This window comes from Mus musculus, chromosome 9 (assembly GCF_000001635.26).
Source record: "Mus musculus strain C57BL/6J chromosome 9, GRCm38.p6 C57BL/6J".
NCBI lineage: Eukaryota > Metazoa > Chordata > Mammalia > Rodentia > Muridae > Mus > Mus musculus.
The window spans coordinates 80,364,049-80,391,601 of record NC_000075.6 but is presented as its reverse complement, the minus strand read 5'-3'; the positions used below and the strand labels follow the sequence as shown (position 1 = coordinate 80,391,601).

General features: G+C 41.6%; 1 protein-coding gene across 2 annotated transcripts in view; it reads left to right on the top strand.

Annotated features, from left to right (window-relative positions):
* Impg1 (interphotoreceptor matrix proteoglycan 1) overlaps window positions 1–27,553 on the top strand; it is a 152,882-nt gene that overhangs the window by 74,053 nt on the left and 51,276 nt on the right. For both annotated transcript variants that reach the window (XM_006511328.4, NM_022016.3), the window contains 5 exons: window positions 4,662–4,720; window positions 8,065–8,085; window positions 9,725–9,969; window positions 11,581–11,651; window positions 13,094–13,172. In XM_006511328.4, the coding sequence (XP_006511391.1) occupies window positions 4,662–4,720; window positions 8,065–8,085; window positions 9,725–9,969; window positions 11,581–11,651; window positions 13,094–13,172 (475 nt within the window). The remainder of the gene's footprint in view (window positions 1–4,661; window positions 4,721–8,064; window positions 8,086–9,724; window positions 9,970–11,580; window positions 11,652–13,093; window positions 13,173–27,553) is intronic.

Below are 27,553 nucleotides of genomic sequence, written 5' to 3'. Positions count from 1 at the left end.
GCCCAGTCATTTTGGGCCTCATCAGGAATTAATGGACAGTGCTTTGCAGTCACTTAAGCTCCACAATAAACCTAATGAGCAATTTAATACAAATGTCAAAAGGAATCACTTGGTTGTTGTCTGAATGCTTTCTCCTGTGCAAACATTCAGGAAAACTCAGCTGTAGCTGCTTTTTATAGCCCCGTTAACATACATTCTGGCAGAATCAGGGAGACCCCTGTGCGGTTGGTATTATTAATAAGGTTAAGTGGGCACTTAATTAGCAATTTAGTGGCTAGTGGTTCATGATTGGAAGGTCCCCAGTAGATTACTTAGCGGAATTAACTGAAGGGTTTTGTCATCGTGTCCCTAGACACCATATACACCCTCCCGTACAAAGCTGATTCTTAATCAAACTCGGGTTCACAAAGAGGGCATGGATGGAAACAAACAACAAAAAGAACCCCTTCATTAAAGCCTTGCTGTGACATAGTCCTGGAGAGGAGGAGGAAGGCCCTCCCAGGCACAGCAGGGGCACCTCCCATGGATGTGCTCCCATGCTTCACTGGCTGCTTGCACAGGAGGCTAGGGTCTCTGAAAGGAGACTACTTCAGATCATTATAACCCACTACACATACTGCAGCACACCCTTGAGCCTTCACACCCGAAATCCACTGGGGTTCCACAGCTGTTCCTGCAGGACACCACAGCAGCTCTTACCTGTGTACAAGGACCTTAACTGTAGCCTCCCCAAATAAAGTCCAGCTCTGTAGAACCTGGCCTACCTTTCCCCTGGTTCTTCTCTGTTAAGCTCATTACAAGCACACAAATTTATTCCCATGGACCTCCTCCGCATCCCCACCCTCCACCCCCAAATCACAGTCGGGACCCTCATTCTGCCCTCCCCGCCTAAGTTGCTTTAAAAACTATCGAAAGCCTGGGTCTGATCCTTGGAGAATCCATGCTGTGGGGGAAATTGGGACTCTCGGGAGCTAGTCACCCAATGGAAAAGTAGAAAGAGAGAGAGAGAGAGAGAGAGAGAGAGAGAGAGAGAGAGAGAGAGAGAGAGAGAGAGAATAAAAGTCCCTGGCTGTCTGCCAGGCACATGTCACTTGTCTGTCATTCCTCACTGGTACCCTGTGGCGTGAACATCAGTGTCCCATTTTGATCAAGAGACCATGACCCAGAGACTAAGCAATAAAACCCAGGAGTTTGCAGCTAGAAAGTAATAGCACCGATATTTAAACCCAGCCCTGCACAGTATCTACTTACCACCCAGACTAAGCTACTTTTATCACCAGAGTTCCTATAGGTTCAGGAAATGAAAACTATTTTTAATATGGGCACAAGAAAATATAATTAAAAGGTAAATCAGTCTGCTAGAAAAAAAAAAATTTCTATGATGCAGCCCAAAGCCCCAGAAGAGGTTGGGAATTATCTGTCTATGCATCACAGGTACAGTGTTTGACACTAGAGATACAAAGTGGCAGTGACTTTTAGATTCAGTGGCGATAAACTTAAAGAATGAAAAGATGAACTCAACTCATCAAGGAATATTTTGTCTTAGTTCCTTCTGTGTGGGTGACAATATGGTAGATTCTAAAGCAAAGGAGATAAAAATGAATAAAGAAGACTCCATCCCTAGGCCAAGGGGCAAGCATCTCCTAGAGCTTGGGTGACTCACTTAAGAGATGTGCCTGCCCTGGCAGAGAGAAGAAACTCCAATCTGAAGCTGAGACTGGAGTGCTCACACCCTTGGTCCTGCAAAGGCTCCATGCCCCAGTGTAGGGGACTGTTAGGGCGGGGAGGCAAGAGTGGGTGGGTGGGGGGGGAGCACCCTCATAGAAGCAGGGGGAGGGGGAATAGCATAGGGTGTTTCCAGGGGAAAAACCTGGAAAGGGGATAACGTTTGAAATGTAAATTAAGAAAATATACAATAAAAAATAAATAAATAAAAATAATAAATGCAATTAAGAACAGTAAGGAAAAAAAAGGAAAGAAGAAAAGAAAGGCTCAGTGGAAGCAGTCACTGAGCAGAAGATGGGGGATACTGTGTGGTGGGCCAAGGGAAAATAATCCAGGAGGCTCTGGAGAAAAAGAGATGCATATTATTAATGGAAGGACAGAGGTCAGCTTGGGATCACTGGGAGGCCGACTACCAGTGAGATAATGGCAAAAAGAAGTGCATCTGACTTTTCTATTTCTGTGAAGAGACATCATGACAAAGGCAACTTATGAAAGAAAACATTTTATTACAGACTTGCTTACACTTTCGGAGGATTCCGTGACCATCATGGTGTGGTGTGCGGCAAGATGACGCTGGGGAGCGTGGCACCATGGTGCTAAGGCAATAGTTGAGAGCTTTCATCTTAGTCACTGCTGGCAAGCAGAGGGAGATAGAGATGGAGATAGAGATAGAGACAGAGACAGAGATAGAGACAGAGAAACAGACAGAGATGTGCAACTGGAATGCTGTGGGCTTTTGAAACCTCAAAGCCCACCTCCAGAGAAATAACTCCTAGAAAAAAAAAAAGTCACATTTCCTTTAACAAAACCACACCTCCTAATTCTTCCTAAACAGTCCACCAGCAGGAGAGTACACATTCTAACCCATGATCCTGTGGGGGCCATTCTCATTCCATCCACCAAAGTATGAATAGTAAGGCATGGTGCAGAGTCGAGAGAGTGTTAAGTGACTTCCTGAAGAACTGGACCTTACTCCACAGGCAGTGTGGCCAGTCTGAGGATTTATGGATAAAAAGCAACAATATGGAACTTGGAAAAAATAATTTATGACACACATGCCAAGAAGAGGAGGTGAAGGAACAGGGGAGGAAAACTCCTGTTCTCCATCTGCACCCCAACGCGTGCGCGTGCGTGCGTGCGTGCGTGTGTGTGTGTGTGTGTGTGTGTGTGTGTGTGTGTGTGTGTGTGCGGGCGCACACATACACATACACACACCCCACATAGGGGGATGGGCACTGACTCAATTCAACGGTGAAGCAAAGGAGGTTGGTAGGGCTGCTAATGGAATGGCACTGTGGCATCGTGGGATTTGAGCAGAAGTTAGTAACCACTGATGAAAGCCAAAGAGAGGAGGTGTCTGGGTATCCTAGGATTTCTGGCATTACCTTCCTTGACATGTGGAAGTCAGGAAATAATGCAGATTTGAGGGAGAAAACGATGCTTGTGGGAGAACTCAAGACTGGGTGGGAGACCGCGGAAGCCAGGGGAGGAAATCAGGTTTCCCTACCAGGAGGATGAGGATCACAGAGGCGGGAAGGAGGACAAGGCTGGCCTCGCTTGATGCCCTGTTGTTCTACTCAAGCTCCTCTACCAATCAGCTTTGCCTCCCTCTCAGAGGGACAGCCAGAACTATACAGAGAAACCCAAAACAAAATAAAACAAACAACAACAACAACAAGCAAGGGGAGAAGGCTGGGGGTGTGTATTTTTCAAGGTCTTTACACTTAGGCTAAAAACAAGAACTTGGTGGAGCAAAGAAAACTGATTGGTCAAAGAAAAAGAGGAAATAAGCCAAAGCTCCTGGCATGAAGGAAGATTTGGAGAGAACCACTCCCACGGAACCACAGGGGGCAAAAATGGGGCTGTGAGGCTGGAAGGAGCCAGGAAAATGATCCTCTTAGCAAGCCTCATTAACAAGTGCAAATTAAGAAAACTTGGGAGATCTATGCAAGTCAAAGAACCAATCGAATTGATCAGCCATTTCGCATCTAATAATACCTTTAGCGCTTTATTTTCCAAATCCTTTAATTCAGTTCAGAGAACATCATTAACTTACTATTAACTATATAGAGAAAAAGTGTGTGCTTATTTTATGTAAATAAAAATGCTGTGGTTTAAAAAGGTCCTGTCGTGGGGCATGGTGGCACACGCCTTTAATCCCAGCACTTGGGAAGCAGAGGCAGGCGAATTTCTGAGTTTGAGGCCAGCCTGGTCTACGAAGTGAGTTCCAGGACAGCCAGGGCTACACAGAAAACCCTGTGTCGAAAAAAAAAAGAAAAGAAAAGAAAAGAAAAGAAAAAGAAAGAGAGAAAGAAAGAGAAAAAGAAAGAGAGAAAGAAAGGAAGGAAGGAAGGAAGGAAGGAAGGAAGGAAGGAAGGAAGGAAGGAAGGAAGAAATCAGTTTCCATATTCAGGTATATTATAGTGACAGGTCCTGTCCCTGAATCTGTTTGACCTGTCTGTGGATCCTATTCCTCTAGAGCCGCCTTGTAGGGCCTCAGTGGGAGATTCCTGCAGTGACTTGATGTACCAGGAGGGGCCTTTCCTTTCTCCTAGGGAGGGACTGTGTGAGGGACAGACCAGAGAGGGGGCCTCGATTGGGATGTGGAGTGAAATAAATTAATTAATGAAAAAAAAAAAGATTTTAAAAAGGTTCCCACCAAAAACTATCTTAAAGTATTTCATATTTAGTATAACATAACTTTTAAAGCATCTCAGAAGTATTCACATATGTTTATATTTAATAAATAAAATACTCTCTATGCTTCAGAAATATCTGTGAACAGAGGGACTTTGACTTGTTTTGTTGTTTCAGTTTTCTGTTTCAACTGTCTCCTAACTGACTCACCAAAAGTGTTTGGAGGTTTTATTTGTTATTTGGTGAGATCTGAGTCAGTAGGACCAAAGAATATTTCATACATTTCTTTCTCTCTGCAGTTGCAAAAGATATTTAAGAAACTTCCAGGATTCGGAGAAATCCGTGTATTAGGATTTAGGTAAGTAAGAGAATCACACTGTTCTCAACTTTAAATTTAAAACAACAAGTTTGAAAATCACTTTCTGTAGCCTCCTTTAAAAGCCTTATCTAGAAGATTAGAAGGCCCTCTCTCCCTCCGTTGTTTAACTCTGTCTGGGAAACTGCAGCCCATCTGCAACGCTGCTCAAAGAATTGGAAATATCGCCCTCTACAGAGCATCTGCAGTCGTCCTTGGCAATGTCATTAGCAAATCTCTGGAAAACACTAGAGTAAAGAAAGACATATCAAGAAGCAGTAGCAATTAACTGCCTTGGTATGGGGTCGCCTCCTGTTCTCTCCAAGGCTAAATCTCATCCCCATTGGCATAAATCACATTAGCTAAGAGACACAGGTGGACCTGATTTATGAATGGAGGGACTGAAGGAATGGAATCCATGAGGGCAAAAGCAAGACTTCATCACATTTTCTTGTTTTATCTACTATATGGACTAAAGTAGTGCTGTATTACTGAAAAAGTAGAGACTTGATTAGTAAAGCAGGATGTGATCACACTCCAGCCGGTCTGTAGCCACCTCGCCCACAGCACCCTAATACATACATTTTTGCTTCATTGTGAATGTTGTCCTTATTTCAAACATCTCCCCGGCAAGCTCGGATGGTTAAATGGTACTCAGTGCTGTGGGATACATAGCGCCCCTGGTGGAAGCAGGACGAATTACCATGCCTGGGGAGGTAGGAAATGACTTGGGAAGCACAAGTCTTGTCTGGGTCTTCCTGGCCCTAATACCACCTGGTCTTGGAGCAGGAGGAGAGCTTGGGAAGAAGAGCAGCTTAGGAGGCGTGACCAGCTGTGTCTCCAGGGCTGTCAGGCCTCTCCAGAGGAGGAAAATACATTGAAAGGAAAGTGACAAAAGATGGAAACTCTAATATTTACCAAAGCAAACTCACTCTGCTTTGTGTCAAGAAGCCACACTGCGGTCGGTATTCGACTCGAAGTCAGACGGATGAGAGGATAATCAGAGGTGATAGACACATAGTTTGCATAGATGGCAAAGTCTTCTGGATAAAGTGCTACAGTTAAAGAGCAAATTTTTAATCTACAGTTTCAGGAAATGATGGAATGGCTTCTCCTGGTGAGTGATTAAATGTGTGTTATCGCCTCCCTGCGACAAATGAAAATCTAATTGTAAGAAAATCGACTTGAGAGGAGAATCGCAATGTTAGGGCGGTGAAATTTTCCAAGGTAAAACTTTTATAGAGGCATGGCTGGAAACTGAATCTTTCCCAGCTGTTTGTCTCAGTGAGGGTTTATTCCTATTTCTGCCCACTATGCTTATAAAATAAGTTCAGTCACATTTTGCCAATAATTTTCCTCCAGTCATGAGGAACTTCAGTCCACTGGAAAGTATGTGGGCCAAGGAATTCAATAATCCATATGCTTGTAAGCCCACAGATATTTCGTCATTGATGCCAACGCTGGAGATGTTCTGGAATAAACTTACTATGAAGGACATTACTTTTGTGGTGGGTCCAGATGCCCACAGACGACCCATCCTCTATCAGTCAGACACATTGCCATTCCTTTTCTCATTTGTAGAAAAGCTTATTTCTAACTTCATAAATTGCTTGATATGAACAGGTTCATCTGAGTCTCTCAACACAAACTGAAAATTAATTAGGACTCCACTACTAGTACAATTTTAAGGATTAACAATGAAAGCACCACTTTAGGTGCTTTTCATTCTTTAGGGCAAATGTGGGAAACTATTAATAATTCCTCAATCTAGTGGTGGACTGTATTTCTGCAGCCTGCTGCATAAATGTCCATAGCATCTTTATCTTTAATAGCCAAAGCATGGAAACAAACTAACTGCCCATCAACAGAACCATAGACAATCCTGGAATGTTCTCAATATAGATACTTTTCTTGACAAAGAAATAACACTTTTGACATATGTGACAACAGGAATGTACCTCAAAATAACTGTGCTGAGTGACAGAGCAGACAAGAGTGCATTTGTTCTATTTATATTGAATTCCAGAAAACACAAACTCATCTACAGTGACAGAAAACATATCAGTAGTTTCTCAGAGATCGTGGAGCAGAGTGTGAAAAGGGGGGATCAGAAAGAGGCAGGATAAACCTTTTATGCCAGTGAATATGCTCCATATCTTGACTGTGGTAATAAATAATTCTTCTTTAAGATTTCCATTTGCTTATGAAAGCATGTGTCAACAAAACAATCTTTATTTGGCAAGAAGAAGGTTTTGGTCCAGGAAGCCTGGCCGCTCCCCTTGGCTTCATGGGTTACAAACTACAAAGAAGCAAAAGGCAGGCCCTGAATGAATGTCTGGTAGGGAAGCTCTCTTCTCACAAAGCAGGGCCAGTGAGAAAGACAGCAGGCTCTCTGTCTCCACAGCAGAAACAAGGGAACATCTGTAGCATGTCCATTGGGTCCATGTTCTATCAGGGCATAAAAGTGAAATGAATTTGTAATCCAAGCAGAAATACCAATGATGCTAATCCCATCACATATATAGACTGTCTTCATCAGCAACTGTCATTTGAAATATAAGGAGAGAATACCAAATATAGATTCTAAACTTATTTCTAAAATGTGTCTATAATTTTGATAATCAAAGTGTCTTTCTCAGGCACACACCACTGACTAGAGTAACAAAATAAAATCAAGGTTGAGGAGAGAGAACCCGAAGATCAAATCTTACCTCTGCTGGTCCCAACTGAGTCTGTCTCCCTCTGTGTATGCCTTTGTTTTCCTGTAAAACGAGGATTCTGTTGTTCTAAACATTAAATGAACATACACATAAACTGCTGGGTACATATCACCCACTTAATAAGTAAGTGTTTTTCTCGCAAGTTTTCATTGTGAATGGAGCCAATTCCTCACCTGATTAAAGCAATTCAAAGAGAAATTGGCAAAACAATGGTTCTAGGGGGTCAGCCTCAGAGATGTTACCTGTGAGGATAAACGAATCCCTTAATGACATTCAGGAGAAACAGAATCTGTTTGCAAAGTACTTTTTAAAAATATCCTGGCAATAGTCATCCAAATATAAGATGCATAGGATATAATTGCAGTCTCTTTGAGGGAATCGGGCTTTAGAAGGAGACAATAAATGCATACAGCTTTGAACTATGGCTCAAATTCTTGAGACTCATGACTTTTAAAGGGGCCATCCAAATTTCTGATGGCAGTTTGTATGTTTCTCCAAAGCTTTGGACAAACATGAAGGACAATGTAAAAACATTTTTGTGTATAAAATAATCCACCAAGAGATTAAATAAATCTCATCAAAATTCTTTCTCCCTTGCATGTTTTCATGATATGTGGTAAAATGAAGACCAAAGAAAGAAGAAGATGGGTAATGTTGATTAATTTTTATTTTTTGGAATACAGTATGCTTCCCTCTGCTAATGTCTAAACGGGCTTTCTGAAAATAATTTTACATGTAATGTCTTGAATAAGCCAGTGATTTGGGGTACTTTTTAATGGAATTAGTTTTCATTTAGTAATTTAGAAAGTATCTGTAGCCAAATCACCACGTAATATTAGCGGGTAAACGTTGACTTGACCATCTAAAAAGCCTTCCATAAAAACCTGAAGCTCTCATTAGAGAAAAAAAGGGGGGGGGGAGACTACAAATGTGTTATGTATGTAGCATGATTTAACTATGTCTTGTATGTTTACAATGGGAGATGGGCTGGCTGGCCACAGACTCCTGAGTGCATCCAACTGAGGTCTAGATTGAGGGAGAGAAACTAATTTGCTCCTCAGCCCCAAGGTCAGTTTGAGGTGGGAAAGGACCCACTATACCTGGGAGAGCTCTGTAATGAGAATCTATCTGCCTTTGGCTCCCGCAATTGACTAGTGAAATAATGAACTGGAGTCTCTGACTGATTATGTGGTCTGAAGAACTGCCAAGAATACACATTATCAGTTCCTGAGGCCTTTAAAAACATTTCTGCTTCTCCCTGTGTAGATTTATGGCAGGAAACAAAAGGCAACACTTGATTCTCAAGGACAGAGCCGTACAGAATCTGTTTGAGATTTGCATGCTGAAAGACATTGAATTAATAACTAGAGCGGCAAATACAGTTATTCAGGGACTGTGCGCTGCCTTCCTTTCCCTTTTTCAGGTCTTCTGTTATTTTATTCCCTTGCTCTATTTCATTTAAAGGTTTTTAATTTTAACAATACATCATGGAAAAGAATGGGAGAAAAGGGGCCTTAAGAAGTGAAGTGTCACTTGCTTATGACATACAAAGCCTGTTGTACCACTACTACATCCTGCATAGACCTTAAAGAAGGTATCTTGTAGAAAAAGTGCCAGTTCACAGCTTTCTGACTGACATTGCATGACTTTTAAGACTCCCAAAAACATTGTTCAATTAACAATTAATAATACCTTTTTTAATGTAAGTATGTATGGGCCCTGTTCACAATACCTCTCAAACTAGACTTAATACCCAGGCTGACATTCTACTTTAAAACAAAATATTTGTTAATGTTTTCCATATATTAAATTTCTGGCAAATATTATAACTAAGTTGGATATTCCTTTTTTTCAAAGATTCATTTATTTATTTTTATGTATATGAGTACACTGTAGCTGTACAAATGGTTGTGAGCCATCATGTGGCTGCTGGGAATTGAAATCAGGACCTCTGCTCATTCTGGCCCTGCTCGTTCTGGCCCAAAGATATATTTTATACTATATGTAAGTACACTGTAGCTGTCTTCAGACATGCCAGAAGAGGGCATCAGATCTCATTACAGATAGTTGTGAGCCACCACGTGGTTGCTGGGATTTGAACTCAGGTCCTTCAGAAGAGCAGTCAATGCTCTTAACCACTGAGTCATCTCTCTAGCTCCTAAGTTGGAAATTCTATAAGAGCCTATCAGAAAAGAAGATAAATTATCCTGAAGACTTATAGCAACACAGAAACTCTCTAGTCTCGTAATGATTGCATTGGATAGAACATGTCCTCTTCTTTCCACAGTTCAAGCTCCACAGAAATACAGCTTATGGCCATCTTTAAGAGGGACCATGCAGAAGCAAAAAGCCCTGATAGTCATCTACTGTCTCTTGATTCCAACAAAATTGAAAGTGAAAGAATCCATCATGGAGTCATAGAAGACAAACAACCAGAAACCTACCTCACAGCTACAGACCTCAAAAAACTCATCATACAACTACTAGATGGAGACCTGTCCTTGGTAGAAGGGAAAATTCCATTCGGTGATGGTCAGTTGCTGATGCCATAGTTCTGAGTTTAACCTAACCTAATTCTGACAGAGAAGCTATTAAGTATGATTTTACGATGGATTGTCATTTTAAGTTTAGTCTTGTAAAGTGACCATTACTATGACCGGCACATTATGTAGGATACTATTTCTGGCTCTCCTCACACCCTGCTGCATTGCACTTCATCAGACCTTGGTAATCATTTTGCACCGAAGATAAGTCTGGAAGAATCCAGTAGTTTCAGTTCAGTCAGGCCAACCCATGTTCAGCCATTAGGGCCTAGACAGACAGAAGAACTCTGGACAGTCCCATTAGCCTGGCATAGCTTACACATATCTTCTCATCCAGTAAACGTGTCAGCCTTTATAAGGAAACAGATGGCATATTCCAATGAGGCTAATTTAAAAAGAGCCGATAGAGCAAGAGACTGTCCATGAAAGTTTTCCCTTACTCAAAGGCATGGAACAACCTCATAAGGCTAGAAGCACCGTGACCTCACTGCTACCTCTAGGTCTGAGGGTTGCCCATGAGTACAACACACCCTAGAGAGGAGGGCTAGGAGCCAAAGGTACAATCTGTCTAAGTCAATCTTCAAAGGGATCCAAAGAAGTAAACTAGATAATCTGATGTGCTCAGGACCTCTAGAGGATGCCATAGGGGGCCCTGGAGCCTGGAACTCACAGGCACAGCTGAGAGGAGAATAACCAGTAGAAATGCCATTTCAGCACAAGATAGCATGAAATTATCCTTCTCTAGCAGTTCTGTTATCAGATGTAGATCAGCAAAGCATCGTCTCTGGAAATTGGGGTAGGAGGGTTATGGAGCCTCTGGAGCAACAAGTGAACCACTGCAGACTCCTCTCTGAGATTATTTACTGCTTACTTAGGTTTATGTCTTTGCTAAGCTTTCTGGGGTGTTCTGAGAACCAGGATGTAGCACAAAGTATCCACAGATACTTGTACATTACAGGGTTAATATTAACTATTTCTTTCTTTCTTTGCAAGCTAAGCCATATTTTTATTCCCCAATGACCTAGCCAACCAGCCTCACTACTTGATCCAAATCTGTAGACTGTATTCCTTTGTAATTGTTCTTATTATTTAATTGCCATATAATACTTATGCATATTCATGAGATACAATGTTATGATTGGATGCTTGTACATCACGTAATATCAACAGTGTAATTAGTGTTTCTATCGCCTTATTCACTATTGTTTCTTTACTATGAGACCATTCAAAACTTCTCTTATAGCAATTATGAAATAGACAATGCATTATCATTAACTATAATCACCCCACTGAGCAACATAATTCTAGTATTTATTCCTTCTGTCTACTTACTCTGTTTGTTGTACTCATTAGCAACCTCCCCTGCCACTTCATCCTGTAATTCCCATCACATAAGCATACAAGATGCAACCCTATAATCTTCCTCCAGTGCATTATTCAGATTAGTAACCATTAGTCTGGAACTCCAATATCTTAGTGATTTGTAACACTATTCCTTAGGAATTCACTACTACCACATTTTAGAACCTTAACTGTCTTGTTACCTAAATCATAAAAGAAGAAAAATATTTTAGCCTTATGATTTTTTTTTTCACCGCAGAAGTTACTGGGACACTCTTCAGACCTGTCACTGAACCAGATCTGCCCAAGCCCCTTGCTGATGTCACAGAGGTAAATTTTGTGTCCTTCTGTTTAAGACCCTTCCATCAAATAATAAGTTTTATACACTGAGTAGAAGAACATACTCTCTGTAATGTTAAATATTAGTTCTTTTATGGGTGTTTTTTGTGTGTTTGTGTGTCTTAGATGTTTTCTTCATTTACATTTCAAATGCTATCCCCTTTCCTAGTTTCCTCTCTGAAAATCCCCTATGCCCTCTCCTCTCACCCTGCTCCCCAACCCACCCACTTCCTGGCCCTGGCATTCCCCTATACTGAGGCATATGATCTTTGCAAGACCAAGGGCCTCTCCTCCCATTGATGGCCAATTAGGCCATCCTCTGCTACCTATGCAACTAGAGACACAAGCTCTGAGGTTACTGATTAGTTCATATTGTTGTTCCTCCTATAGGGCTGCAGACCCCTTCAGCTCCTTGGGTACTTTCTCTAGCTCCTTCATTGGGGACCCTGTGTTCCATTCAATAGATGACTGTGAGCATCCACTTCTGTATTTTGTGTTTTTAAGGCTGTGATTGAGAGTCCTCTTCCAATAACTGTGTTAACAAAAATTAATTCAAATTGCATTTCAAATATTCTAAAATTTGGTTCCTTTAGATTTAGTTAGATGTGTTCCATTTTGAGTCAGCTTGTGCTCTGTGTTTAATAACACACATTTTGAATTTTATTTGAAGAGGAACAAGAGACACAGTATGGCACAGAATACATGTGGAGGTCAGGGGCCAACTTGCAGAAGTTGGTTCTCTCTTTTCATTATGTGAGTCCCAGTAATTGCACTCAGATTACCAGACTTGGTGGTCAGTGCCTTTTTCTGCTGATAAAACAGGCCAGTGCCTTTATCCAGCCAGATAAAACACATTTATTATGAACTAAAATGAATAATTAAAGCAAAATATAATACTTAACTTTGCTTCTCAGAAATGTCCTTTTAAATTTATTTTTCATTCCTAAGAGCTTACCTAAATTTTTATTTATGGGAGGAGGTGGTAAACACATATTAGTGTCTGAGAAACTAAAGGTAATCAATGCAGTAGTAAGTTTGGTATTCAACTTAAAGCTGTGTCACTGTCTGGGCTCTACAAGTTTTCACTGAAGTGTACATAAATAGTAATTCTGAGTAAGCTCCATGACTGCTCAAAATGATATAATTGTAAGTTAAACCGTGACTGCCACAATTCAAAGTATTTCAGTCATCAATTAGTCTTGTCCAGCAAGACCAGTCATCTGAGAAACAAGAGATCAGGAACTAGATTGCCAGGCCAGGCCATGTGGTCCTTTCAGGATATAGTTCCAGGTTCTTCCTCCATAGAAAAGTCATGCTAACAACAAAATCCTTTGCTTAAATTTAAGTAACATACTACAAATACAGGTATAACCCTTCTCATGCACAGAGAAACAGCCATTCTTAACATCTGTCTTTCCATATTAACTCCTCAGGATGCCACTTTGAGTCCAGAACTTCCTTTCGTTGAGCCTAGGCTTGAGGCAGTGGACAGAGAAGGATCTGAGCTGCCTGGTGAGTTTCCTCCCCTACAGTCAATGTTTGATGACAACGTTCTGAGGATTCATTAATGTTCTTCCTCAAATCCCTGACAAAGTCATCTCTACCCTGGGAAGGTTTGTCTCTCCAGCATCAGCACCAGGAGAGCATCCACTGCATAGCCCCTTCCCCCTTCTGAGAAACAGGATCCCCTCCAATACAGCATCCTTCTCTCGGTCCTAACTACCAATCCCCCAGGAATCCTAGCAGCCCCTCTTGGGTGTGGTGAAAGACACTAAAGCCAGAGTTGCATTAACTAATCCATTCCAGGGGTGGAAACTGGGTGCATTGGGATGAAGGAGGTCATGAGGTCCAAGTCCATGACCCAGGGTTATGGCAACAGAGGACTGAGCTGTGCTATGGCTGCATTTTCCAAGGTTTTTGTTGATGTTTGAGTTGGGATTCCTTATAAAATATTTCCTCCTTGCTAATTTCCTCATAAATTGTATGCAACCGGTAGGAAAATAATCACAGGATCTGATTTTGTGAAATACATGTATGTCATGATAGCGGAGCTTGCTACACACTGATCTTAGTTTACGTGATTGCTGCCAAGGAAGTGCCCATTTCACACCAGTTATGTGTTGCAAACTAAAGGTAGCAGCTAAACACAGCCACTTTCCCCCTGTACATCTGACCTTTAGCAGTGGTTGGTGAGAACAGCTCTCCTCTATGTGTGTTAGCCAGCAGAGTTCATCTGGCATTGAAGATACATTTTTCTCATGGACTTGTGCACATTGTTGGGAAATGATTGCTTAGTGAGAGTTGTTGGCTAGAATCCCCACTCTTTTGCATGTGAGCCTCTCCATGAGGATGCTTGGGCTTTCTCACACTGTGTAGCCATGTTGTGGGCCCAGAAACACCATCGTTTCTCTTCTTGTGGTATCTAGGCAGTTACAGAGACTCAAACAGAAAAAAGCATAGGCCTTAACTGTCAATGGAAGAAGTTCTGAGGAATATTGAGACATTTATAATCAACCACCATTTTGGCCTTAAAACTCATCTGAGAGTTGGTTGTATACCTTTTAGTGAAATGGTTAATGCTATCCCTGGATTCTTTTCTCTCATTATAAATCAGGAACTCTAATAAAATTGACATTTCAGGTAGACAAATAAAAATTATGATGTATCTATGAGAAATGCATTATTACACTTTCAAATTGCTTAGCTATTCCCATACAAGAATACATCACAGAACACTAAAGCTAAAGAGAATTCCAGAGATAATCCAGTTAAGCTTCTGTGCTTCTGAAATGAGAAAAGCAAAGCTGGCGACAGGAAATGATATGCACAAGGTCAGGATCAGGACTGTCATTCAAGGCTTCTCCAGGTTACACTGTATTTGCCTTGAGTAGACTTATCATTAAAAAAAATTATCTTCAATCTGATCAGACAGCTCAGCAGGAAAAACACTGGCTATACTAGCTTACCAACCTGATTTCAATCTCTAAAAAGAAACACAAAAAAGCTGGATACAGTGGCTCATATGTGTAATCCCAGCACTCCTGCCTGAGATACACGGTATAGACAAGAAAATCACACTGAAGCTCACAAGCCATCTAGTGTGGGATGTGAAGAGAGATAGTAACAAGAGAAGCCTTGACTCGACAAGATGGAAGGAAAGAACCAGAACTAACTCCAAAACATTAACTCTTGACCTCCAGAGTCTGTGCCACACCCAGACCTGCAAATATAACATAAGGTAAAAATAATAATTTTTAGAACATCTTTATCATCTTATAATTTCATACACACACACACACACACACACACACACATACACACACACACACACATACACACACACACACATATACACCCATATGGTATCTTGATCCCACACAGTTTCAAGTGCCCCCATCCACTCCCATGGACATTTTCCAACACATCCTCCTCCTACCTTCATGTCCTCTATTTTTTTTTATATACCCTACTGATTACAGTTAATGCTAACTGCTAAAATGTTGGCTGATTCTACTGGCTTAATCCTCTGCAGGTCTTATACAGGACATCATAGCTACAGTGAGTCCATTATCTCAATGGCCAAGTCATGTCTACCAGCCAGCATTTCCCTGAACTCTTCCCCGGCATCCTGCTCTTTCTTTCTTCCTTTCTATCTTCTGTGATGTTCTCTGAGCTTCTGGGTATATGCCCAGGAGTGGTATTGCTGGGTCCTCTGGTAGTACTACATCCAGTTTTCTGAGGAACCACCAGACTGATTTCCAGAGTGGTTGTACCAGCATGCAATTCCACCAGCAATGAAGGAGTGTTCCTCTTTCTCTACATCCTCTCCAACATCTGCTATCACCTGAGTTTTTTATCTTAGCCATCCTGACTGGTATGAGGTGGAATCTCAGGGTTGTTTTGATTTGCATTTCCCTGATGACTAAGGATGTTGAACACTTCTTTAGGTGCTTCTCAGCCATTCAGTATTTCTCAGATAAGAATTCTTTGTTTAGCTCTGTACCCTGTTTTTAAAATAGGGTTATTTAGTTCTCTGGAGTCTTAACTTCTTGAGTTCTTTATATATATTGGATACTAGCTCTCTATTGGATGTAGGATTGGTAAAGATCTTTTCCCAATCTGTTGGTTATCTCAGGCACATTTTTAAGATTGTTTGTGTGTGTGTGTGTGTGTGTGTGTGTGTGTGTGTGTGTGTGTGTGTGTGTGTGTTAAATTGAGTATGTGTGCATGTGTGCACATGTGTGTGCTGGCAGAGTTGAATCCTCCTGGAGCTGGAATTACAGGTATTTGTGAAGAACCCCAAAGGGGCCCTGGGGATCCAACTTGGTTCTCCACAAGAGCAACACATGCTCTTAACCCTGAGACATTTCTCCACTAGAAGATTATTACTGGTTGTTATAGATCTGTTTAATTTGGTTTAATTTGGATAGGTCATATGTATCTAGAAATTCATATATTTCTTTTAGATTTTCCAGTTACATGGAATATATGTTTTCAATTAAGAGCTGATGATTTTATGAAATCCATTAGTGTCTACATTATATACTATATATATTAATATTCTCCTTTCATCTCTAATTTTATTTTCTTCCGTCTTTCTCTTGGCTAGTCTGGTCAAGAGTTTGTCAATCTTATCTTTTCAAATAATCAACTTGTGCTTCATTGATTCTAAAACAATACCTTCCAAAAATCATCTTTAAACTTATTTTGCTCTAAAGTTGTAAGTATTTTTTATTTCACTATGCTGTATATCTTTATAAATAATCAAGGCCTCTGCATCTCTATTAGGAACCTGCTGGGGTTATCCATAACCATATGTTATAGAAACAAACACAATTCCGTGTGCAGATTCCTCTCCATCTCTACTTTATTTGATGTATTTAGCCAGGGCTCTCAGAGATCACACATGTCTTGGCTCTCATAGTCCATGTGTGTCTTCAAGCTCCTGGCATTTATTCTTGTGTCCTGTGACTACGTTTTCCTGATCTCTTGTACTTAGACTTGCTTTATGTACTTTTACGTTTGTTAAAATCCTACTTCACAAAAATAAGGTTTTGTTTTCAAGAGTCAAAAGAAACAATGGAAAAGACAACAGTTTTATTGAGGTGATAATGTATTGAAACTAAGTGTATGCTATGCATATGTTACACACCACTAAGTATTCATGCTAAAATGCTTGATTTTTATGTTGATTTTATATTGAGCTTCATCTCAATAACTTCTTAAAGAAGTCAGATGACTCTGCAGACAAAATCATATTGAAATGGATATCACGTTTGCTAAAATATGGCTCAGTTGGTAGAGTCCTTGTCTAGCATACTCAAAGCCCTGGGTCTGCTACCCAGCACATAATGTAACTAGATATGAAAGCTACAGAGGGAGCTCAGGCCAGTCTGGGCTATATGAAGCTCTGTTTCCAATAAGGGGGGAAATGGAGATCATAATGTTCTCTGAATTTGCCTGAGGTAGATTGTGGATTTGACTCCAAGCTTCTGAGCAAGCTATGCAGGAGAGAAAACATAATCCATCAGGTCCTTCAGATCTGCACACTTCCAGCATGGGAACAGCCTTCTCCTGTGAGTCTTCATCAAGGATGCAGTCTGGAGCTGATGAACCATGGCCTGTTTTCATCAACTTCCGCAGCATGTGAAGCCAGCCTCAGGTGTTTTCCCCCATGGCCTGGGCTGGCTGGCTGCAATGACTGCCAAAATCTACTTCATGACAGCAGTTTGGAGGGAAAGGTTCTGTCAGTCTGTCTAATGCAGTGGCTGATTTCAGGAGAATTAGCAGAGTGTGTGTACTGCCTGGCTTTCAGCCAATGATCAGTAGGTAAAAATTATATCTCACAACAGAGCTTTTTATTAATATTCAGCAAGAAGAGTTGTACTGCTGCCATGGGGCCAGTGTGCAAAATATCCTATGTTGTCGATTAAGGATAGAACCACATGCATTTGTCACCAGCCACGCTGGGAATAGGAATGACAACACTTAAGGAGAGATGGAAACCCTAACTCGGAAACCTTCCTGAGGGGGGAAAAAAAGACACCCAGCCTGTTTATTCACATAAAGACACAGAAGTGAGGGGGAAAAAAATACAGAATACTGAAAACGAAAGCAAGCAAGTCCCCCGCCCCTCATCAAATAATCATGGCTACCAAGATGCTCAATGCAAAATCACTGGCTGAGAAACGGTGCTCTTTCCCCAGTTCTGAGCATACCTCTTCCCATCACCACGCCATCCATTGTCATGACTACCCTTCTAGCCAACAACCTGCTATCCAATCCTGTAAGGTTCTGTTAACCCAAAGCGCCTCTGATGAGCTGTCTTCAGCTGTTTCCTGGATGGTGTTCATAGAAACCATCTGTTCCCTGGTCCCTCAAGAAAATGTCACATATACATCCCTACCACATTTACCACACAGTGTTGAAGTGACCGGGTGTGCCTGGGATCTGTTGCACAGAGTGAAAGGATGTGTCCTCGTTCCTTTTATACAGAGTCCTGTGCAAAGAAGTGTCTGCTGTATGACTGTGGTTTGTGCTTCCTTGTCATCGCTGTCCTCACTGGACCTGTCAGCACTAGACCCAGTCACCTCCCAGACCACAGTCCTTCTCTGTGCCAGGCTGCTTGCATGTCCACAGACCTTCTCACATGTTGAACAACATTCCTTACTGCTAAATACTTTTTGTCAAGATAAGAGTGTTGAAGAATTCTAATCAGCTCCATCTCGTGTGATTTAACAACATCCACGCTGATTAGTGTAAATGGAAAGCATGAAATGAATGAAACTTAAAATAAGCCAGTCAAAAATATATTCACATATCCAAATATTCCATAAGGAAGGCCAGGCAAGGATGTTGTTTGACTTGCTCTATTTTAAAATGAAAGGATAATAGGGAGATTTGAAAAACTTCCTAAGAAGAATCAGCTGAACTTTAAGACACTGAGGCAAGTGTGTATTTGTGTGTGTGTGTGTGTGTGTGTGTGTGTGTGTTGCTTTTGGTTTTTCTGTATCAGAGAACACAGTTTGCTCAAACAAGTAGACTAACACATTTTATATATGGAATTATGCTGTAATTCAATGGTAAGATGAATACTTAGCGCACACAGGGCTATGACATGATCTAAAGCACTAAAAAATAAATAAATAAATCTTACTCATAGAGACTGTGAGCAAAATACCATCTGAAGGAAGAAAGGGAAGCCATTCAGCACAGAGGTGCAATTATGCTCCATCCTCAGATACAATCACGTGTACCCTTATTGGGATACTCCCAAACACCAAACTTCTAGATTTGACCTAGATATGGAGAGATCAGGGCAAAATGTAGTGGCCTGCCCTAAATTTGGCATTTTCCACACAAATCCTTATTCTGACTTTCTGCTCTCTGCTGAGAGCATCTCCCTCTGATGCATCTCCCTCTCTGACCCTGCTCTCCTGTCAATGTGCACCCCCGTGGGGAAGGTCAGTGGTCTGGGGTTCCCTGATCATCCCTCACCATCTTTCATATAAGATGCCTCTGTAGGGAGGTTTGTCTCTCTGCGGGTGGACATGATAAGAAAGGGAGGAAGTCACCCCAGGTAGACCAATGGATGAGCCATGCCCTTGTATAAATTTCTTCTGATCAAACTACCTTGGCCACCCCTTGTTGCCCCACGAGGCCAAGCCCAGGCTCCTTAAGAGTCTGCTTATGATCAACCCCAATTTATTTTCCAGGCTGTTACCTGTTGTTCCTGCAGAGTTGCTGTCTGTTTAATCTCCTTCCAACCTTTTACTAAACAGAGACCACATTTCTAGGATAGAATTCTACTGCTTCCTTGGGGACAGAATTCCTTGCTGCTAGAGACCACTAGCTTTAGGAATTCTCTGCCTTCCATAGTGACTGTCTCACTGTGACAGTCTCGCTGTGGACAGAGCCACTCACACTCCAATTCAGATGATTCTACACATCAAACGGTTTGCAGGAATTCTCAGACACTTCATCTCTCGTTGATGCCATCGTTTCTCCTTCTTCATTTTATAGGGCACTCTCTTTCTCCTCCCACGTAGTGACCTAAGTGAGCCAGAAGAGTCAGGAAGAAGTAGGGAGACAGTGACGAAGCTCTGGAAACACAGAGCCCTGCAAGCCCTGTCCAGAGTCATTAAAGGGTTTTACACAAAGAGCTGGCACATTGTGTTTGCATTGAAATAAATACCTCATGACAGTGTGTGGAGAACTAGTTAGAGGTAGGCAAATGCAGACAGTCAATTAGAAAAAGTCCTAACAGTCATCCAGGAAGAAAATCTTGGTGGCAAGGACTTGCTCAGAAGGCAGGAGAGAAAAGCAGGTGGATTCGACTGGTGTTTGTGAGATAAAGCCATTATGAGAATTCTGAACCTTGAATGGACTCAGCAAGGCTAGCTCAGTGGATTTCCATTCTGGGCTCATGAGTGGGAAATAATAGCCTATAACAGCAGTTACTGCTCAGCTCTAGCAAATGCTATTGCCTGGACACTATGGACATGCACAGAGTGATTCGAATTTACATAAAGAGAAAGACTGATAAGGAGCCCTTCTGAGAAATTCTTTTGATTGATTTAACCTTTATTTGACCAAGATGAAAAAGAAGTCGTTAATTGGAAGTAGAATGGGTGAACAGAAAAAGTCCTGGAGATCAGGCTGTCCCTTAACAACCTTTACAATGCTATTATGACATTATTTGTAAATCTATAGAGATGTAGGGTTGCCTCTGTCCTATGTACCCTAATTTAGTCCTTCTGAGCACCAATCCAGGGAGCTTGGTTTTGTTGCTTCCATTTCAATGTTACATATCCGTCATCTTCTTAACCTTTAGTTTAGCTTCTGCAATCTATCCTACCAGTTTCCTGGAGTAACTGCTGACATGCTGTAGGAGTCTTTTTTATTATTTATTTATTTATTTATTTATTTATTTATTTATTCACTTTATATCCCAATATCAGCCCCCATCAGCGTTCCCCCCTCATACAACTCCTCCCTCTATTCCCTCTCCCCTTCTCCTCAGAAGAGGCATCTCTCCCCTGGGTATCACCTACCCTGGCACATCAGGTCACTGCAAGTCTAGGTGCATCGTCTCCCACTGAGGCCAGACAAGGTAGCCCAGTTAGAGGAATGGGATCCATCAGCAGGAAGCAGATTCAGGGACAGCCTTGCTGCAGGAGTCCTATTTGAATCTGACACTAGCTGGCAGCCAGGGCCCTGTCAGCATACACACTCAGCACGTAGCATCCCAGCACACACTGAACAAGAGGCATTGCCAATCTTACCAAGCTTTTCACACGAGAGGCAGGAGGCATGTGCCACCTTATTAGCCTCTCCACACATGAAGCAAGTGCTGTACTCGGCCTTACTAAGCTCTGCAGCTCCCTGGAGCCTCTGTTTCCTTCCTACTTCGAGATACTGAAACAATTAGACTAACCCTGTTGAGATGCTCCCAGAGTCATCCCTTGATGGTAAACAGGCTGATGACTAAGGGGAGTAACTGCATGAGTAAACTCTGACATGCGTCCATGCATAGCGGAAACTAAGCCATATGACAACTTCAACAGAGATCTTAACTTAAACATGTTACTCAATTACTTCACATTGAAAAATTGAGAAGATTTTTTTTTTAAAGAAAAAAAAGTTAACCATACAACTTCAGGAAGAAATACTGGCACAATGTTGCATGGGAGAAAATATTGTAGGAAATATGTCACTTTTGCCATAGCCTGAACATCTGCAGACAACCAAAATATATACTTGGAAGATTAAACTTCAATGGTGACAATTTGGAACTAGAGTCCTTTGGGAGTGTAGTACCCTTTCTTCTGGGTATGATCTAACCATTGGTTTCTTGATCTCTCGGTAGCTATGATTACCCACAGGAGACCTGTATAGGATGGGCCTATGGAGTGGGGGTTGGGAGGCTCCCAAGATTCCTCTTTCCTCAAGGACATATAGTCAGCTAATGGATGCTAGAGAAAGGGGTTCATCCTTTCCTGAAAATATATAAGTTGTTAACAGTTGTGGGAGTGCGATGGATTATTTCTTTTCCACTATCCATGTTCCTGTAAGTAACCCTAACTGAATTCATTGAATCAGCAAGCTAGACTTGAGTGCCTTATCTAAAATGAGTACATGCTTGTTGGTGTCCCAGGGAATATCCAGACTACCAAGTATAATCAGGTTATAAAGGCATATCAACAGTCTCTCTCCACATGCCCCAACTTCTTTCTGTCTCTATCTATCTATCTATCTATCTATCTATCTATCTATCTATCTATCTCTATCTCTTTCTCTCTCTTTCCCTTCCTCCCTCCTTCCCTGCCTGCCTGTCTACCTTCCTCTTTCTCTCTGCAAATCAGGATGTTATTGGTCACTGATTACAGTCCACACTCCCATGTCATAAGCTTATGGCCTCTGATGTTATAAGAAATGATTTTCCATTATGTTGCCAAGTAGACATGTATCCTGTCAGGCCATCTATCAAAGATGCAGTCCCATGTAGAGAGTAGATTATACTGTTGCATATGTCTGAAAGGTTTGTAAAGTCCCAATTTGGGCACCAGCTAAAACTTCATACTGCAGAACTATTTGTTATAATAATGTCAGAATCATAGCCTGGTCGTTCACTGGGCACAGAGAAAGTCTGAAGGGAAGATTGGATTCACACCAGATAGAGTGCATTCCCTACCCATTGCCTTCATTGGAGGCTGACATGCAGGAAATAGTGAAAAACATTATGATTTTTACCCATGAAATGTGATGACAACATAAAGGGCTGTATATAGGCTGAGCCTATATTGATAGTACTTTAGGTGAGAGGAGAGGAAAATTGGTGACAAAGAGAGACACCAAGGAGGGATACACAGAAGTGGGCTGAAAGGGGCGGGGGTGACATTGCTGATAAGAGGGAGAGGAGACTCCAGGTAGAACCAGTCTCAAGAGCAAAGACGCAAAGCACTGTGGGAGTTTCAGAGAAGAATGCAGAGAATAGAATCATGTGAGGAAGAATTCACATCAAGCATGACCTTAAAAGGCAGAAAGCAGAGTTTGCTTTGGGTTTTGAGGAAGTAGAGAGTGATAACAGCAGGGCTGGGGGAAGCTAGGATGGCAACCACCTGGTGGGTGAATAACACAGAGTGGAAGGGCTTGTCCCAGACTTGTCTTAAAACCATAACACAGAGCAGGGTGGAAGCCGGGACAGGAAAGACATTTGGTTTTTAAATGAGCTCAAATAAACTAAAGGCAAGTCTGAATAATAGTGGACAGAAAAGGGAGAGTCAGAGTCTGGTCCCCTACAAAAAAAATGTGAGGCAACATATTTCTTCCCACCCTGGGGGTAAAACGGAAGAGAACACGGTGAAAAATAATACTCTGACGGGCTGGAAACCTAGGCATGGGCTTCCTTCGATGCCCATTAATGGCAGATTTCCTTTCTCCTCCAAGAACACCAGTCTCTCTTTTATTGATTCAACCAATTAGAAAGGATTCTTCTTTCTTCACAGTCCACCAATTTAAATTCTAATCTCATCTTCACAGAAACATCTAGAATATTTGTCCAAATATCTGTGTGTCCAATATACTGCGGCCTAGTCAAGATGATACATTTTAAAATCCATCTGTACATTATGTCTTGAATGAGCTCAGTGTAGCCAGTAAGACTCGGAAGGTGGTTTGTACATCACAACAGCAAAAAATATGCAAACCCAGGACCAGAACAACAGCAAACATCAGGTAACAATTCATCAATTCATGTAATGAAAGGAGCAGGTAGGTTTGCTTGAGGGGTCACCCTTAGTCATATAATAATGGTGTTTTTTCGTTAATGGTGGTTGGTGGTCAGCACTTGCCAGATTGGGAAAGACCTCATCTGCTTAGAGAAGACAGAAACTACCTCCTCATCAGTGGGAACTAGGAGATAGACAGTTGTCCACAGGAAAGCCAAGCCACAAAGATGGCACTTCGTAGGTAGTTCTCTGTTCCCCATCTGTCCATTCTCAAGTGACTGCCATTGTACATTCATAGCTACAAGGATTACTGCCTCATATCTCTTAGCTTGAGCTGCACAAAATATGCCATCAGGGTTAGATGAGAAAGCAAGCATTTCTTTTACCCATTTCTTTTCAGGATAGGAAGGACCAGACATGTGCTTAAAATAAATTTAAACCAGAGCTGGCCAGGTCTCTGTGAGGCCATGATAAAAAGGGAAGTTGCCTTGGGGCCTGTTATGAAGAATTACATAAAGACATGTACAATGTGGTTGAGTTTAATCAAAGATACAGCACTGCCATGGGGGAAAATGACCTCTTAACAATCCTACAGTGGGAAGAACATGAGCATTGTAAACAAGTTGCAGGATATGGACAAAAATTCCATGAGTGGTTTTCTTTCTTTTTGGAGTTTTAAGAAGGCAAAACTCATTCCTGTGTATCTACAGATTACAACTCAGTCGTCAGTTTTAGAAAGAATATACATGGGCAACTGAGCAACCTCCTGCAAATGCCATGTGCTTCTGCCCAAAGCCATGGGTCACATCCTCCACCAGCTCTCAAAATGTAAATGTCAGGAAAATGAAATCTTTGTCTTTAAGTGGATCTCACCAATCAGAGGGAATTTGACACACAGTGACCACTGAGTCAGGCCAACAGTAAGAGGGAATGAGATTTCATCTGCCTCCTTCTCTCACTTGGTGTGACTGGGAGAGAAAAGGACCAGCTGTCCATTGCTAGCTGGCAAGTCCTCAGAATTGCCAGGTCGATCAGAATCCACTGTACACTTATTGGCTTTATCCCTTCAAAATGTTCAAACAAGGACTAATCCACGGGACTTCAATGAAGCGCTTAGTAAATATCAGCCAAAGTCAGCATTCCCAAAACTCTCCAAACTTCATTCATAGGATAAGCACAAATGAAAGTATCTATAAAGAGAAAAACAAATATTGTCATCTGTCTCTACAAGTTGAGTTATTTGGAATAAGCAGAGTTTGGAGTCAGAGGGCGTTTTAATAAGTATTCCTATAGCTAAGGTACAAAACATAATTATTAACATATGTATGTATAGTCAGATGATTATGATAAGCAAGCTAACTAACATTTCACCTCTTACTGTGTTAGCTTGTGTGTGTGTGTGTGTGTGTGTGTGTGTGTGTGTGTGTTAAGCATCCAAGATCTGCCTATACTTGGGATTTAAAAAAATTCAGCTCTTTAGCTTCTTGAATCAATCATTCCACAGGATGGCACATTTTCCACTGATCTGTTGGCTTTCTGTGAAAAGTTGAAAGGTTGTATATTCGTCACATTTTATATGATTTTTTTTGTAAATTTCTTCCATTTTTTAAAGCAAGCCTATCTCAAAATGTTGCACTAGTTTTTCATGAGTCTTCAATAACCACCTAGTTACCCTAGACGGTGCATCAAGAAGAGACCAAGTAACCATTCCACCAGAGTCCATCTCAACGAACCAATGAATTTATTTGCTTACTTAGAGTAAAGGTAAAATCTTACTCTCTGGAGTGTGAATGAGCACTGACACACACCCCAACCCTACAACCTTGCCCCCACAAAACAAAACATAACATCACCAGAAAGCTTCAGCCTATCAAGGATGATGACTTCCCAACAGTCACAGATGGCACCAAGTCCACCCGTCACTGCCCCATCTGTACTGACTGGTTTTGTGTGTCAATTTGAGACAAGCTGGAGTTATCACAGAGAAAGGCGCCTCCCTTAAAGAAATGCTCTTATGAGATTCAGCTGTAAGGCATTTGTTTTCTCAATTAGTGATAAACGGGGGGAAGCCCTAGCCCACTGTGGGTCGTGCCACCCCTGGGCAAGCTGAGCAAGTCAGGGGAAGCAAGCCAGAAAGCAGCATTCCTCCATGGCTTCTGTATCCACTCCTGTCTCCAAGTTCCTACCCAGTGTGAGTTCCTATCCTGACTTCCTTTGGTGATGAACAGCAATGTGGAAGTGGAAGCTGAATAAATCCTTTCCTGCACAACTTGCTTCTCGGTCATGATGTCTGTGCAGGAATAGAAACCCTGACTAAGACACCATCTTTGTATACTAGCAGTTGCTGAGGCAACTGGGGTAGAATTATGTAGAGAAGTGGTTTTCTGTCTTTCTCATGCTTGTAACCCTTTACAAGGTTCCTCATGTTGTGGTGACCCCCGACCATAAAATCATTTTTGCTGCTACTTCATAACTGTAATTCTGATACTGTTCTGAATCATCACATACAATCTGTGTTTTCTGATAGTCTTAGGTGACCCCTGTGAAAGGGTCATTGGACCCCAAGATGGTCTAAACCCACAGGCTGAGAACCACTGACATAATGCTTAGAGGAAGGTATGGTAAGAAATGACTAAAATTTTAGCTGAAAAATCTAATGACTCTTCCCACCCTCTTCTGAGGAAACAATGTGAACCAATCCCATCTTATAAGGGTCTCCTCTGGGTAATCACAGCTGCTCTTATGATCCTGATAGCCATTGGACTTGAAGGGCAGATGCACAACAGAAAGAAACTCAGCAAATGGCTTGCACCTTATTTTGCTTTCAGCATCTTAGTGTGTACTAAATTTAGGTAGAGGTAATGTGCATGATTCCTCTCATGGTCAAAATATCCTGGGGAAGTGGGGGCAGGTGTTCAATGCCTAAGAGAGTAAGTAATGAATGGAAGAAGAAAGAAGGATTGTAAGCTAGCAAAAATAAAGTTTACAAAAAATAATAATCAAAGACCTTCATATGGTAGGATATATGTTAGAAACAAAGGTGTGGGAGACAGCAAAAGAGAAACTTCACATGACTAGGTGACCTAGAAATGGGCTAACAGTGAGTATTGCTGGGCAGGGCATACAAGATGATAGAGACATCCATGCTGGGGATGATTCCTAGAAGGGAAGCTGCTTGTCTGTGACTTGAGCAGCACCCCGAGAGAACCAATTTTAAAGAACGTTTCATCTGGAAGCTAGAGTATGGAAGAACCTACACTCAGTCATAGAGGAAAGTCGGAATTCATTAGAGTCAGTGCCTTCACTTTGTACACTAGACAAACCTATTGCTACTCCATATACCCTAACTTACTGATATTTTTTCTCATGATTCCAGAGTTTCTCTAAGAAGCTATCCAGTATAAGTACGTTTCCCAAGGAAATAAGAAAGAGTATAGTTAAGCAACCAGACTTGAGTGTCAGGCTGAAGTCCAAAGGCCCTCACCATCTTCCCAGGAGATGGCAGGGGGGATGACGAATCGGAGGTCCTGGATGAGGGCTTGGCTGTATTTCATCTCGGGTGATTCTGGTCCTATAAGGCCATCTCTAATGGCATCATTTCCTTGCTAGGCAAAGGGGACATTGGGACTAACCAAAGGAAACTGAAAGACAGTGCTGCACCAGACCCTCCATCTTTAATGGCACAATGGGAAATGGCTACTTCAATAGCCACAATTACCGGATATACATATATCTCCTGTTATTTTGTTACACATAAAAATGTGTCTCATATTTCCCTTAGCTGCTTGTTGGATTTTTAGGTTTGTAGACTTTATATGTAAAGCATTATATTTCCCCCTGGGAAGTCTTATTTTATGTTCACTGTTAACTTTTCCTACTTGCTCTTCTGAGGTACAGTCTAGGCAAGATACCCAATTTGACATTTTGTGCCTTTTACAGCCATGAACTTGTAATGGTATGTTTCAGCTCTGGTTTCTGGTAATCCCTCCACTGGGTAAGGACAGGTTGCATGATGGCATAATTCCCCTGTACTTGATGTGTTTCAAAAATATATAAAATCGGTGCAAAAAAATTATGTTGCAAAACTATCCATATTTTAGGTACAGATAGCCTGTTGTTTGCTTCACCGTCCTGCTGTAATGACAACATTCATTTCCAATCTGC